This window comes from Salvia hispanica, chromosome 4 (assembly GCF_023119035.1).
Source record: "Salvia hispanica cultivar TCC Black 2014 chromosome 4, UniMelb_Shisp_WGS_1.0, whole genome shotgun sequence".
NCBI lineage: Eukaryota > Viridiplantae > Streptophyta > Magnoliopsida > Lamiales > Lamiaceae > Salvia > Salvia hispanica.
Window position 1 is genome coordinate 7,702,857 of NC_062968.1, and position 15,640 is coordinate 7,718,496.

The 15,640-nt window shown below is 36.8% G+C and overlaps 2 protein-coding genes and 1 long non-coding RNA gene across 4 annotated transcripts; 1 reads left to right on the forward strand and 2 right to left on the reverse strand.

Moving 5' to 3' along the window:
* Positions 1-685: 685 nt before the first annotated feature.
* Positions 686-4,375, reverse strand: LOC125223780 (sphinganine C4-monooxygenase 1-like). Its single transcript, XM_048127076.1, has 2 exons — positions 3,976-4,375; positions 686-1,478 (listed from the first exon to the last, which is right to left on the reverse strand). The coding sequence occupies exons 1-2, from the start codon at positions 4,216-4,218 to the stop codon at positions 924-926; spliced, it is 798 nt and encodes a 265-aa protein (XP_047983033.1). The 5' UTR covers positions 4,219-4,375; the 3' UTR covers positions 686-923.
* A 2,277-nt stretch (positions 4,376-6,652) lies between these two features.
* LOC125218930 (probable hexosyltransferase MUCI70) lies at positions 6,653-10,500 on the forward strand. Of its 2 annotated transcripts, none has more exons than XM_048120738.1 (9): positions 6,653-6,780; positions 7,199-7,446; positions 7,862-7,975; positions 8,225-8,574; positions 9,026-9,237; positions 9,345-9,601; positions 9,697-9,875; positions 10,015-10,098; positions 10,179-10,500. In XM_048120738.1, exons 2-8 carry the CDS (start codon positions 7,227-7,229, stop codon positions 10,066-10,068), a joined length of 1,386 nt encoding a protein of 461 aa, XP_047976695.1. In that variant the 5' UTR covers positions 6,653-6,780; positions 7,199-7,226; the 3' UTR covers positions 10,069-10,098; positions 10,179-10,500. The 2 variants fall into 2 exon arrangements, with proteins under 2 accessions (XP_047976695.1, XP_047976696.1); XM_048120739.1 differs by having other exon boundaries at positions 7,868-7,975.
* Positions 10,501-12,795: 2,295 nt separating this feature from the next.
* Positions 12,796-14,542, reverse strand: LOC125219195. The gene is made up of 3 exons (XR_007176085.1): positions 14,158-14,542; positions 13,791-14,012; positions 12,796-13,537 (listed from the first exon to the last, which is right to left on the reverse strand). It is a non-coding gene; the product is annotated as an uncharacterized LOC125219195 (long non-coding RNA).
* Positions 14,543-15,640: the final 1,098 nt, after the last annotated feature.

The window sequence follows — 15,640 nt, forward strand, 5'->3', positions numbered from 1 at the left end:
AAAGATGTCACATTTCCATTTTTGGAAAAAGTTCTCTCTCACATTAATATAAAAATTATATTTTCTCTCTTCATCTAACACACAAAACAAAACCTCCACAAGTGTGACATCTTTTATGGGACGGAGGGAGTACTATATAGGAAGGTAAATTATTTTTAAAACATAAAATGGAGTAGTACAAAATGCATTAAAAAACATAAAATGTAATACTTTCTCAAATACCTCCCATTTGGAGAATAATTTTTCATGAAAAGAAGGCAAATATGGTAGCTATAATATTTTACCCCTCCATTGATGAGGATAAAGATATCTCTTCAAAATGGAAAAAATGTATAAATACTCAAAGATACCTCTTACAGGTAGAAAATTGGCATCCCGAACAAAACTCTTGATATTATTGACCTACTTCAACGTTTGCGAAAGAAACTACTGCATCTGTTTAGTGTGTTGAGTAGGAAGAAAATAAAATAGATAAATGAAGAGAGAATAAAATAATAAAAAATTTAAAAAGATAGTAAAGTACATCTATTATATTGGAACGCCCTAAATAGGATTACAATTTTATTTACAGGGAACAACAGATGGAGTAATATTTTTGGAAGCTACAAAATATTAGACGCTTTATATCACAGCAACCAAAATCAGAAAGAGAGATTTATGCTTTATATCACAGCATCCAAAATCAGAAAGCATAAAATCAAGTAGTATTAATAGTAGTACTATAGAAACATACTGTTTTTCTTTTTCCATTCTTCAAATGCTTATATTAAGAAGAGCTAATCGTTGTACATGCACATTGTGTATGTATATGTACGAATATAAAGAGCACTCATAATCACTAAACAATGCCGGCGTAACAATTCAAAAAAATAAATAAAACCTATAGTGATACAAATTGTTACAGCAAGTGATTGTCGTTAAAATCAGTCTTCCTTGTATTCTTTTGAGGGTCGTGCTTCAAAGCCCCCGTTGACATTCTTCTCAAGCGAATACGGCATGTAAGTACCAAGGATCCTATCCCACATCACAAAGAATGGCTGCGAAAAGTTGTACTTATTTCCGTAGAGCTGGTGGTGGATATCGTGATAGGCAGAGTTGTTTCTAAAGAGAAGGTGGAAGAGATTGCCCGGTAGCCATAGCCCACAGTGATCATCGACTGTTTTGAGGGTAGCGAATGAAAAAAAGAAGATGGAAGCCCGAGGAGACATGCCTGATACAAGGAAGGATAGAGCACCACCTACTGTGTCCAGAAGCAGGCCTTCAATTGGGTGGTTGTACAGAGCTCCAAACGCATAGGGGACAACCAACCGGTGATGTTGAGAATGGATGTGCTTGTACAAGAACTTGTTTTGGTGCATGTAGCGGTGCATGAAGTACTGCCAGGTATCCAACACCATCATCCCAACCAAGAATTGCCGAGCAAGAACAATGAGGGAAGTCACCTGAGCGTGCGCAGGATCACTGTCGCTTCCAGTAATCTGCATGGTACAAATTTATAAAAAACAACACTAGCTAACATAATGATAATTATGAGGATGTAAAACTGAAATATTAAGCTAGCAAAATCAACATTACAAAATTATCCAAACAGAGTTAGATCCAGATAAATAAACAAAATTTGTGCGGCCAAAAAAGATCATCAACTACACAGCCAAAAAAGTTTTCTGATTTTCGAGTCTTTAACATGCCTGAGAAAATGCTACATAACCAAATTACACATTTTATAAGAAATACATTCCACCAGCAAATTTTCTAAGGTGATACTGAGCATTAGTTATCTCACATATGGCAGTTCTAGAATGCAAGATTTTCTGGTTAGAAAATATACTACATCATGTCAAGAATGGTCACTTAAGGGGGTGTTCGGTTTGCAAGATTGTATCCCGAGATTAAATATGTAGTGTGTTTGGTTCATGAGATTCAATTCCACAACTCAACCCTAGATGGATAATCATAGGATAATTAGTCATAGCTAACCCCCTATGACTAAAATAATCTCACAACTCATTCCTAGATTATATCTTGGTATTATTTTATCTAGGAAACCGAACACCACCTAAGTAGATAACCTCCAAAAGATTTGGACAAAAATGACTCTTTAAATAATGAACAGGATCGACAAAATAAATAACAAATGAGATGGAAGGCTAGGGTACCTCGTTTGACAAATACAGCTTAACTAAGTAATATGATTGAAAACAACAGCCTCTTTAATTTCCTAGACTAGGCAAGTTGTAACGATCCAGAGGTGAATCCATAACTCGGTCAGATAAGATATCCCCATGACACAACATCATAATCAAAGAGTGTTACCACCACTGCAACCAGTATGAGATTAATGCCACCAGACCCGACAATATAATCATGAGATGGGTCATCTGTAATTCTTATTTAATGATAAATTATTCGGAAGCATGTGACTAAAATTCCAGGTGGAATCTGGGGGATGAAGAAACAATCTCCGGAAAGTACTAATACTATAATTGAAACTACCAAAGTTAAATACTCCATCCTTCCCACCGTAGTTGAGTCGTATTTCTTTTTTGGTCGTCCCACTGTAGTTGAGTCATTTCCCTTTATGACAAAAATCAACACATTTAATCTCTCTTAATTTATTCTCTATGTACTTAACTCTCTCTGTGTTTGTATTTACTCCTCTACTTTGTTCTCCCTCACTTATCTACTTTTATTCTCTCTCCACTTAAATCACTTAAGACCCGTCCCTTAATCTTCATGCCCAAGAGCCCCAACTATGGTGGGACAAAGGGAGCATCTACGACCAGCTGGTCTTTACATTCAAATTACTTTACACTTATATCACAGATTAATCGCAAGTTATCACATTTAATCTATCCAACTAGGTAAACTGTCAGAAGACGACAACTTGTAACCAAAGCATCTTAAAATGGATAGCGACTTTCTTTCTAAGGACAATGCATCCAAGGACAATGTACCATGCGGCCAAATTCCAATATACAATTCATTAAACTAGATATTTAAATAACTATGCCAACTCAATTGCGTTTTCTATTTTATCTACGACCAAGTAGATTACCTATCCATGACGAAACAAAAAAAAAATGATGTGAGTGAGCGTTAAAAAGACATCTTCATATGGTTAAGTCAAAATTTATAAAGTTAGGAGTACTTGTTGGTTGTTTTAATAAGAATCAGCCATAAGAAATAATTAGTAGGCCAAGAATATTAAATATATATCGTTTTCTAAAGGCGTATATATATTCTAAAATTCATTTAGCCAAAACAGGGCAAGTATTCAATGCACAATAAGCTTCGACATGCCACGGAGGTACGGAATATTAATTGCCGGTTCATATAATGCGGATCATACCATAAATGCTTCCTAAAATGAAGAAAATGCTTTGTCCTTTGGCGTAATCATGCCCAACAACTTAAGCAGCATTTATAAGCGCATTCCCCCAGAACATTCCATTGAGCTTGAAGAAGCAAATTGCCCTAATAAACTGCTCTAAGCATTCAATAATCTAAAATCTACTGACAGCAGAAGGAAACACAGCTGCATTTCGTTGTATGATACACAGAACACAACCACGGAAAGAAGACAAAGCCACATCCAGAGAGATCGAAGAAATATTTCAACAATCTGATGCCTCGGATTAAAGCATACTAGTAATCCAACAAAAACTGCAGATAATAAGGCAACAGCAATTATCAATTCCAATTGCAATTTCCATACAACAACATAGGGATAACCTACTACATCTCCTTGATCAACCATTCAATATGATCACAAATTCACAATACATCTCGTCAATAAACACAGCTATGACAGCCAAGCAAATCCACAAATTCACAGGAAAATTCAACCAAAACGCACAAAGGCAGATTCCAAATCTGCAGCCAAGCAAGCAGTACAAGCTCACCAGCAACAAAAATCACGCGCGCGCAGCAATCTCGATTGAAATAGAAAAAAATGAATATAGAAAGACTACTCACGGCGAAGAGAAGGGAGGCGACGACGGCCTGAACCGCCTGCTGGAGGAGCACGCCTTTGACGACATCGCTCTTGGACACCAAATTCTTCTCATCTTCATCCTTGCGCGTGTGCAGCCTGTAATCGTCGAGTGAGCCTAGCAAGACGTAAATCCCCGAATACAGCCAGTAGACGATTATCGGCGCGAATGTCCCCAATATTTCGTCCGAGACTTTGACGCCATTCATCATCTCAATACCTAACATCGCCGATCGAGGAGATGACGACGAAAAATTGAATCGAAATTCCGATGAAGAAACCCTAGGTAGAGATGATTGGACGGATCAATTTGGGGTCAATAGTCCCTCCTCAAAAGTGAGAATCTCACACACTTGAAGAGTTCTGGGTTGATCCCACTATGTCTTAAATATATATATGCTCATTATTCATTATACATACTTGAAAAATACTCTCACTAGATAACAACAATTCAATCAATTTTTTGATAAACACGACAGTTAATCGTTCTGACTTGAGAAAATTCTACGTTGACTTTTCAATATTGCTGTAATTATTAAGGGACTAATAACACGTAATCCTACTTTCTTCGTTCCACGTCAATATGCAGTCTTTTCTTTTTTAGTCCTTCGTATAAAAATATGCATTTTCTAGTTTTGGAATTTTTTTCGCTCTAATAAGGTGGGATCGATTCTTCACTAACAATATTTATTTACTTTTTCTCTCTACCTCTCTTTTACTTTCTAATTATGCATTAAAATTCGTGTCAAGCCCAAAGTGCGTATTCTTTGGAGAGAGTAATGATTACTCCCTTCATTTCTTCATAGTTGAGGCGGAACTTTTCGGCACGGAGTTTTAGAAATGAATGTTGGGTGTGTTAAATAAATAGATAAAAAAGTAAGAGAGAGGAAAAGGTAGAGAAAATAAAGTATAAAGTGAATAAAGTAAGAGAGAGGAAAAAGTTACCATATAAGGAAACGACTCAACTATGAAGAAACTTTCCGAAATGGTAAAATGACTCAACTATGAAGAAACGGATGGAGTAATTAGTAATAAAAGGTAAATTAGGGGTAGTGCAATTAGTATAGTTACAATAACTATAATGTAATAAAAGAGACATCCAAAACCGAACTAAATACTCATTCCGTTCCATAAAAATAAGCTATATGAGATGATATGGGTAATAAAAGAGACTTCTAAAACCAATGTTTTTATTAAAATATTTTCTAAACTGTAATCGGACCGCCTGAAGCAAAATTATTGTTCCGGTTGCACTACGAAACAAGTTCCAGTTTTGAACCATAACCAACAATTAACCCGTGGTCCGATGACGCATATATTTAACGCGTATGTAGAGAAACAAAAAAAGTCAGAGACGCATATATCTAACGCGTATTTAGAGAAACAAAAAAGTCAAACCGTACAAATGGTTATAGGCATGTTATAAGATCTTTAATGTGCACACCTTAGTTCTAAGTAGAATAAAGAAGAATTCAGTCCACAAGGGATTCAAACTACGATGAATGCGCTTAAAATCTTCCACCGCGCCTCAACCACTTGTGCGATTCGACTTTTTTTTTAGTTTTCTAAAGACGCGTTAGATATATGCGTCTTTCAAGAGATACGAAATAGAAAAGCATCTTTTTTTGAGGTAAAAGAAAATCTCCTAAGCATGTATTGTTGACCTAATGTCAGAAATTTTGCCCTTTGCAACAGAAGAGGAAATGGTACTCCTTCAGTCCTTTTGTCCACCAATACAGTCCAATTATGGTTGAGCACGAGTTTTAAGAAAAGTAGTAGAAAGTGAGTCACACTTTCATACTTCCTCCGTCCCCTAAAAATAGAAATTCTTTCATTTTTGGTCCGTTCTCTAAAAATAGAAACTTTCTATATTAGGAAAATTCGTTCTCTTCAATAAAGTGGGACCCATTTTTCACCAAGCCACTTTTCTTTCTATCTCTCTCTTAATTTACTGATTTTGCTTAAATTCGTGTTGTTTCAAAAGTTCCTATTTTTAGAGGACAGATGGAGTATATTAGTTTTATATTGAAATATGAGCAAAATAAAGTTAATAGAATATGAGATCTATTATAAAAAATAATAAACTAAATAAAAATGAAATATTTATTGATGGACAGACAAAGAACACAGAATGATTATTTGTGGGTGGAGGGAGTAAGCCGTAAGGCTTGAGTTTGAGGCTATATTGGCCCAATGTAAGACTATCGCGGTTGGCATCTAAAGAGAAAATGATGCGTGGCCCAATTCTAAACTAGTCCACATTGGTCAGCTCTGTTTACCGACACTATGAAAAGTGAAAACTTATGTTCCCATAAAATTGAATAAAAAATCAATTTCGTAATTGAAGTTTGGATTTTAAAAAAATTACTAGTACCCTACAAATTCCTGAGTATTTGAATTGGCGAAATTTTAATTTTTAGATATTAAGCAGCTTAATTTGTTATCGAGGCTGGACACATGCCAAATTTTATCATTATATAGTGTAAATTAATTTCAATTAAAATAGCAGATATTTTGCAAGTAACTAAGAATATAGTCATACATTTTGATGGATGGAATATAATGTAATACGACTATATAAAATTAATGCTACTATAGTTAAATATAAGTGACATATAGTAGTATAAAATTACTTGAAATAAAAGTGATTGCTAAATTTAAGTTAAAATGAAGCCAATTTGAGCGCAGCAGATTCAGCTTAGATCCGCCCAGCCATTTCTCTTTATCTTCTTCCCCTTCACAACTCCTAATCCGCGCGCTAAAATATTCAACTACGGAAGATTCAATCGGTAACCACCAACTCCAGTTTCTTCGCTGTCAATTTTCCTAACATCTTTTTTTTTTCTCTAGCAATCAAATGCTAAACCCTTAGTTATAGTACATGGTATTTCTAGAAATCGGCATTACTTATGTTATGAAATGCGATTTTGTGGTTTTCCTTAACTGCAAATGTAAATTTAGATAGTATATTCTGTGAACAATCTGTAAAATTACCGGCTAAGCTAATTATTCATTTTATACTTGTTATTATTGTTTGCACAGTGAAAATCTGAAGATTAGGGAGCACATAGCATCTGGTTAGAACCCTAGATGTGATAAATTAGCATAAATTGAAGAGTTTTTTTTTTTTGTTACTCTCTTTTGAAAACATCCTTTCAGTGATTGTAGTTGTAGAATGATATATTATGGACGTTTTGTATCTTGCAGATGAGTTGTTTCATAGTTGAGAATTTGGATGTGTATCCTGATGGCTTGCACGAGCAGCATTGAACTTTCATCTAAGAGAAAATGCATTGGTGGTTTGGAAACAAGTTGCAGATTCAAAATGAGAAACATTTGCTGGCTTCTCGCCGGCCGAGGAAGGAAGTTTGGTCGGATTTCTACAAAAATGTTGTTACTTGCTGTCCTCTTCTTGATATATTTCGTATACTTTGGGGTAAAGATGCATTTATATGGTGAGTTATTGCCATGCACTACATTGATGGAACTTTGTTGTGTTCTGATGCATGTTTTGTGCTTTAGACTTGTCCTCTACTAGATTTTTAAAAACTAAATGCTGTCACTCGCTACCCTCTTCTTACATGATCTCTTACAGATTTTTGACGACATTGTCAACATTTTTTATGAAACTTTTAGATGGTTCTATTCTTGTTGTAATATTTTTCCCAGATGGTCTTGATAAAAGAGAGACATCTCACTGTCAAATGTCAATCTTGAAAACTGATAATTTGGTGTGTATAGATTGCTTAAAAAGTGATGATAGAAATTTATATTCTTATATTGAGTGTCTTTTTATTCACACACAATCTCATACTGGTTTAACTTTCTCATGACCGGAACTGATACTGCTATTGGTATATTCATTTAAAGAGACAGTTATTTTGGAAGACGCTGAGGAAGAAACCAAGGCGAATAGCGTTCCAGAGCAATGGAAGAATGTATCAAATTATGTAACAAAGCAACCAAAAAAACCGCATAGGCAGCGTAAGTATTTAGCGATTTCTTTCATAGCAGTTACTTATGGATATATTGAGGTGTAGTAGGTTCAGCTCATGTTCATTTAAGAACAGATTATACAGGGAAGTTTTTGCTTGTGAGGTGTCTATATAGTTCCTGAATAAGAATATTGATTTTTGAGCCAGTGTTTCTCAAATGTTAATTATAGTCAATAAGGTCATTAAATCAGGGAGGTACTATGCTGATCCTTTTGTTTAACCTCATTTAAAATTTCAGGCTACTCTCCTTGTGAGGTACCTTTTCTTGATTCCGTTACTTACCTCCAAGAGCCTGAGGATAATGTGAAGCTCGCTCGTTTTTCCTTGAGGTATCTTGAAAGAGAGCAGGGGATCCTTCCTAGTGAAGCACGATTTGGAGGACATCAGAAATTTATGGATAGAGAGAAATCCTTCCGTGCAACTAATCAAACTATTCATTGTGGCTTTGTGAGAGGACCTGATGGATTTCCAAGCACTGGTTTTGATTTGGATGAGGAGGATAAAAAGTTTATGAATGCTTGTAAAATTGTTGTATCCTCGTGCATCTTTGGGAGCTTTGACTTTTTGAGAAGACCAACTAGCAAATTGGTAAGGACTGATACCTTTCTGAAAAATTGTTGTCTTGTTAGTTTGTTACTTTATGTTTTATGTGGAACTGTAAGTACTGTACAATGTAGTATTTTTTAGTTCATGCTGTTCCAAATCCTATGGAGCTGAGTGCATTCTCACAAATTGAAGGAAATTTTTCTGTATATCGGTTGTCCATTTCCGAGGGGGAAAAGTTATATAATGGGGAAAGGGTGAGCTCACCATCACCGCAAAATGTTACTAGTTATTATTCCCTACATCATCTAAGATGGAGTTTGTCATTATAGAATTAAGGCATAAAACTCTATAGATCTCAGGCATCTTTTTTGCTGTAGGTTGCATATGCCGTTTCCTGCTTGGCACTATGTAGGTTGGTTATGCCTTTACATGACAATATGGTTGCTTAAACTATACAAACTTTCTTGGACTGACATTGGCATACTAATTGCAGATAAGTGAGTACTCCAAGAAAAATGTTTGCTTTGTTATGTTTGTTGATGCGCAAACTCTAGCTAAGCTCTCATCCGAAGGAAATATCCCTGACGAAAGAGGTAACATTGGGTTATGGAGGATAGTTGTTGTGAAGAACTTACCATATGAAGATATGCGGAAAACTGGAAAGGTGCCAAAATTTTTGTCGCATCGCCTTTTCCCGTCTTCTAGGTGGTCCTCTAGCCATGAAATATCCATGATTCATTTTCATTTCTGATAATATCTTGTTAATTTGAATAACTAATTTGAAATCTTGATTGTGGCATTTTCATGGTTAGGTATTCTATTTGGGTTGATAGTAAGTTGCGCCTTAATGCCGATCCAATGCTGATCATCGAGTACTTTTTGTGGCGAGCGGGCTCAGAATATGCTATTTCAAATCATTATACTCGTCATTGTGTTTGGGAGGAGGTGCTCCAAAATAAACGGCTAAATAAGTACAATCACTCTGTTATTGATGAGCAGTTCCATTTTTATCAGTCTGATGGTCTAACCAAGTATGACTTGTCAGACCCGGATATTCATCTTCCAAGCTGTGAGTTTGATTAGTGAATTCTTTTTCTCCCTATTAGTGCCTCTTTTTTTGCTCGTTTTTGCAATCTCACTGTTTTTACTTTCATTCTTCTGTAGTTGTTCCTGAAGGATCATTCATTGTCAGGGCACATACAGCAATGTCAAACTTGTTTTCATGCCTTTGGTTCAATGAAGTTGATCGATTTACATCACGTGATCAGCTGAGCTTTGCTTATACTTACTTGAAGTTGAGAAGGCTGAATCCTGACAAACCCTTGTATTTGAATATGTTCAAGGTCAGTTAAGGCAATCGATAGGTAGATAGAGTAGTTACTTTCCCAAAATTTCTACTTAAGTTCAGTGCATCAAAACCTGCTGCGCTTCAGTTCCCTCCCTGGTCATATTTATCTGATGATTCTGAAAGTTACTTTTCAGGATTGTGAACGCAGAGGAATCACAAAGTTGTTTCATCATAGAGCAGAGATGTAGAGATTTGACCAACGTTAGGTTGATGTAAAGGTGAAAAATTTCTTGATTTATAATTCCTTTCCCATCAACGGGTTGAATATGCAGTCTAAAAAGGTATTCGTGATATGCAGCACACAAAAGGCGACCATTTTGCATATTTGGCTCAAGCTTTAGCTGTAGTGGTTGTGCAGTTAGCCAAGTAGAAGAATGTCGTTTTGTTGTAGCCTCATGCTGGAATTGATTCTTTGATCAGGTCCTGATTCCGAACTTGAAACTCTGTAAAGAAAAGGGAATGTCTTCTTCGTTCTTCAAGTGCAATGAAACCATCACCTAAATCACTAGATTTTGTTGTTGATGAGCATTTACTTATGGGTCATGTGAGGGCATCCATTAACTATTATATTTCCATTTTGGAAAGTTCTACGATAATTTAGTCCTTTTTATTTTTGGCAATATTAATACTCTCTCTCCTACTTTATTTTCTATTCGTCGCTCTAATTTTATTCTCTTCTACTTTTTGTCCCTTCACTTAACACGGTATTTATTTCTTCTTAATCTGTGTGAAATAGAAATTGCTCATATAACAGAGGAAGTACATTTTCTTAAGAGTAAGGGCCAAAAGACAGAGGTTGGTGGTAACTCAAAGGGGAAGGCAATGAGTAGGAATACTAAGAAGAGGACCGAGTAGGTGACTGAGAAGGGTAAGGCTACTGGAAACGGGAAGGATAAGCTTGGTGCGACTTATAAGACAACAATGCTGCCCGGATTGCTGCCCAGACCGTACTCCATCAGCCGCACCAAGCTTACCCTTCTTCTTCAGCCTTACCCTTCCCGATGACCTTGTCATTCACCTACTCGGTCCCCTTCTCAGTATTCTACTCACTGCCTTTCCATTTGAGTTTATACCAACCTTTGCCTTTACCCTTGCCATTTCCATTCTCAAAAGAAGTACCAACTTGTCTATCTCCAACTCTAATTTCACCATCCAGAAGCCATTGCTCCATCTCCATCCCTAAATTCACCAACACTTGAAGCATCCACACTACCCACATCGCCACCCACAGTACTTGAAGCACCCACACCGACATTATCTACTGTACCCACACCACCAATGATATTCTCTTGTGTTAGTTGATTAACACACACCTCATCTGCTTCTACCGCATACTGTTAAATTCTCCAAATCCCTGTCCCACATCGACTTGGTTGATCCTAACTTCTCTATATAAGTGTGGATAACCCTCCCCCTTATGAGGCCTTTTAAGGGGTGAGTGACCCATTTCTAATACATACACATCCACTACCCCTTTCTCTACAACTATTTCAGCTATCTCTGTTGATGAGATGTTGTCAAACAATCTCACTAACCTTTCATCTAAGTCTATACCGAGCTTCAAGTAATAATACTCTAACCTACTTACATCAACACCAAGGTTCTCCAGAACATCATCCACTTCCAGTTTAAACCACCTATCTGGGTCACAATTGTTTATGTACATCATCTTCCCACCAACGCACTGCTTTCCACATTATTCTACCATCACACAGGAGTATTGTGGTCTTGTTGTGAAGGTCTCATCTGTACTGAAAACATATCATATCGGTCCTTAACACTTACAAAGAGCAATATTAATAAACCATTAGTGCCCACCAACTTTCTTGTCCCCAACGATTCACACTACAAAGCAGAACACACATACTCAAAAAACCAAAAAGAATAAACCCCACATGTTCACCAACACACAATCTGGACTTAAACTCTAACACACTACACGTATCTCACTAACCTTTCATCTAAGCTTATACCGGGCTTAAAGTAATAATACTTTAACCTACTTACATTAACACCAAGCTTCTCCATAACATCATCCACTTCTAGTTTAAACCACCTATCTGAGTCACAATAGTCTATGTACTGTATCTCCCCACCAACGTACTACTTTCCACATGATTCTACCATCACACAGGAGTATTGCAGTCTTGTTGTGAAGGTCTCATCTGTATTGAAACATATCATATCAGTCCTTAACACTTACAAAGAGCAATGTGAATAAACTATTAGTGCCCACCAATTTTCTTGTCCCCAGCACCAAACGATTCATACTACAAAGCAAAACACACACCCCAAAAAACTAAAAAGAATAAATCCCACATATTCACCAACACACAATTTGGACTTAAACCCTAACACACTCCACGTATTCACAAACACTCACTTTTGCAGCACACAACACTCAACACTAACTAGACATAACACTGCACCACACTTTTTTGAAAATGATAGAATAAACTTTACCTACCGGAGGGAGGAGGGGTGTCTGACTATGCGTCATAATTTTTAATTTGCTTTAACACAGTTATATATTGAAAGTGAGCAAAAATTCAAAAATTGAATATCCAAACGGTTAAGTGGCCCAATTATCGTTGTTTAGCATGATCAATTTATTAAATAGTGGGTATAAAATTATTTCTGTGTGCACATTCACACTTGCCATCATTTAAAGTTTGCGGTTATGTATTCGTGATGGTTCGATTGTTGATTTAATATACAAAAGAGTTGTTATTGTAAGGAACAACAAAAACAATATAAGGATATAAGTTTCAACTTAGGGTATGTTTGGTAGCTTTTCATGGCTTTTATTAAGTTTCCATATATTTGACTTGCTTTTATTAAGTTTCCACATATTTGACTTTTTCGATTATTTTATATGCTGTTTGGTAGAAATCTTATTAAAGGTAATAACATCATTTGGTAGGGATTTGGCTTTATACTTGAAAATGCTATTACACATTGAGTTGACAAATATGCCCTTGCTTTTTCACATGAAATGTCACCACTGCCCTCTGCAGTCCTTGCAAATCTGCTGGATGGCGCGGAGATCTTATCAAATTGGCGCGGAAATCTCCAGCTTCTCAATTTCAACGAAGTTCATCTAGACAAGGACACACCTCTGCACTTCCACAAGTCCTTGCCCAATCACCTAACTCTCATGGGGTTATCAGTCAGCCACGAGACCCCAATAAAGAATGGCCTGAGCAAGCTGAAACACCTAAGAGAGCTAGACATTTCTTTCCGTTGCATCAAGCTCGGTGATGATCATGATAGATGTCAAGATCCTTTGGTGGAGTGGATTTCCGAGCTTATCTGATCTCCAATCATTGAGGTTGCGATCCAAAGATGATGCTGGGAACCCTTTATGCCTTAATTTAAAGCCGTTTTCACGCTTGGAGAAACTTTCCCACATGAAGTTACTTAGAAAGCTGCAGAACTCCCTCCATTGGATCATTTCCCACCTCATATCAAGGTTCCCACCTCATTGGATCATTTCCCACCTTAGCCAATATCTCAGCAATGGTGCGATCATCCTCTGTATCATTTGTGCTACTGTACTAATTAAACTCGAACTCGGGCTCGCACTAGCACTTGCAAATCTATACACATCACTCATACTACTATTCTAACTTACACCTCAATCTTCACAGCAACCAACTACAGCATCAACAAACACCAAAATAACTGATCAATTAGTACCAATCCCAAATCACACATTCACAAACTCACCCTTAAATCACGAAATGCTAATTCTTAATCATGAATTGCAAGAAATCAGCCCCAAATCTCCCATAACATATGAGTAACAAAATCAAAAAGCCTCATCAAATCATTATTTAAAATTCAAGAATAAGCATAAACAGAAGCTCCCCCAAAAAAATAATTTGCAGAATTTGAGTTAGAAAGCAACCTGGAAAACATCCCAGCACTATGTTGCAGCAGAAAACCTTCCAAGATTTGATCTTGAACAACATGCCCCATGCATTCAAGGATAAAATTGATGACATTTATCAGGGCAGAGTCTCCACCAAAGATTTCAAAGAACAACTATGAGCTCGAGATTCCAAAGTCTCCCCCTGTTACAGTCGGTGAAGTCGGTACTACGCCTGCCGATGCAAATCCTTTCACAAAACTGGAATTGAACAAACAAATTCCAGTCAGAGATCAAATAAATTTCTTCAATTTGAGTGGATCTGAATAATCGGCTATTACCCAAATGTTTACAGCCAAAAAAAATCAAATTGCGGGTTTCATTCCAGCTTCATGAAGCGGCTTACCTAGTCAACAACGGACGTCGAATCCTCCTCCGCCAAAATACGCTTTGTGACGGGTAGATTTGAAAAAAACGGGGGCAATTTGGGCATAAATCGGTCGAACTTGAAGTCGGTGAAGTGGAGAAAAGGTTATACCACTAACTTCCTCCGATAATGTTATGCGAACATCACTGATTAGTTTCTGGGTTTGTAGGAGATCCGAACTTCTTTTACCGGGTTGTGGGATGAATTTCTCTAGCTACCAAATACCTGACAAGATGAAATAAAGGCAGCTTGTTTAGGATTTTATGGGGTTGTATCACTTTGTATGAGCTACCAAACGAGCCCTTAATAGAAAAGTGAAACAAACATAGAATTTAATGAAAGACGCTATGAGAAGAGGAGTGTTTGAATTGACGACCTTCAATGGAAAAAAAAAAAACTTTACAAAAACACGAGGCTAACTCATGGAAACATTAAAAAAAAAAACATGTAAAAAGCTCCATCACTAGCTACACCACATTAGAGACACACTTCTACCTAGTGGCTAAGCTACAAAACAACCAATAACCATGACAACGGAATACAAAGTAAACCAAATCCAAAAGGGGAGGGTTGAACACTTTCAAGGAGGCTATTTAAAAATCTATTAAAGTTTTTCTACAAATAATTCTTACAAAAATCATAATTATGAATGTATGATAGAACATAAAGTAGATGGGAATTGTTTTGTTGGTTCACAATTTCAACAACAAAGTTTGTTCCTAAAGAGAGATTTCGGAAAAAGGGTCTCAATTCGCATGCCTTTCGAAATTTAGGATTAAATTCGCTGACCTTTCGAAATATGGGGTCGTGGCATGCGAATTTTTCGCAATAAGGGATTTTCGAATTTTTATGTGTTTTGTTTTATTTTTTCTTATTATTGCTTTCACAATATATATGAATGGACAATATTATCCCTAAATTCTCACCTCAATTTTAATGGAGTATTTTTTATTCCAATTTATTTTCTTAATTCCAACTTCATCGCCAGCGAACTACTGAAAGCTCCAAAGCTCCATTTCTTAATCCCTCTCTCTCCCTGTCCGATTCCTCTGCACACTAAGGCCAAATTTCTTCACAATTGCATAAACCACTCAATTGGTAATCGAACTGCAAAGGTATATCTTTATCTCTCCCACCATCCAATTCCAATTTTCTTTCATGTACTTGCATCCATGTAATCCGTAAACTGAATTGAATTAATCGAACAACCCAAAATTAGAGTCAAACCTTAAAGAATGTGGAATTGAATTAAGAACTTATTGGGAAAAATGGGGTAGCCCGAGCTGGAATGGCACCGGGAAGCGGCGACCTGCGACGACGGCAGTTTGACCGCGGCTAGCAATAGCGGCTACCCTCGCCGGACAGCAGCAGGTGACCTGTAGCGAAGAAGAAGAGGCGGCGAGATCTTCCTTTAAGAGAGGAGATCGAGAGGGATGTTGAGAATCTAGCTTGCTGGACAGAG

Excerpts from the sequence above, each read along its gene's own strand:
- LOC125223780 (XM_048127076.1), bottom strand. The coding sequence starts at position 4,218 with ATGTTAGGTATTGAGATGATGAATGGCGTCAAAGTCTCGGACGAAATA. Across the intron at positions 1,479-3,975 it reads TCGCCTCCCTTCTCTTCGCC|ATTACTGGAAGCGACAGTGA; the intron begins GTGAGTAGTCTT and ends TGTACCATGCAG.
- LOC125218930 (XM_048120738.1), top strand. The coding sequence starts at position 7,227 with ATGTGTATCCTGATGGCTTGCACGAGCAGCATTGAACTTTCATCTAAG. Across the intron at positions 7,976-8,224 it reads AAAAAAACCGCATAGGCAGC|GCTACTCTCCTTGTGAGGTA; the intron begins GTAAGTATTTAG and ends TTAAAATTTCAG. Across the intron at positions 9,876-10,014 it reads TGTATTTGAATATGTTCAAG|GATTGTGAACGCAGAGGAAT; the intron begins GTCAGTTAAGGC and ends GTTACTTTTCAG.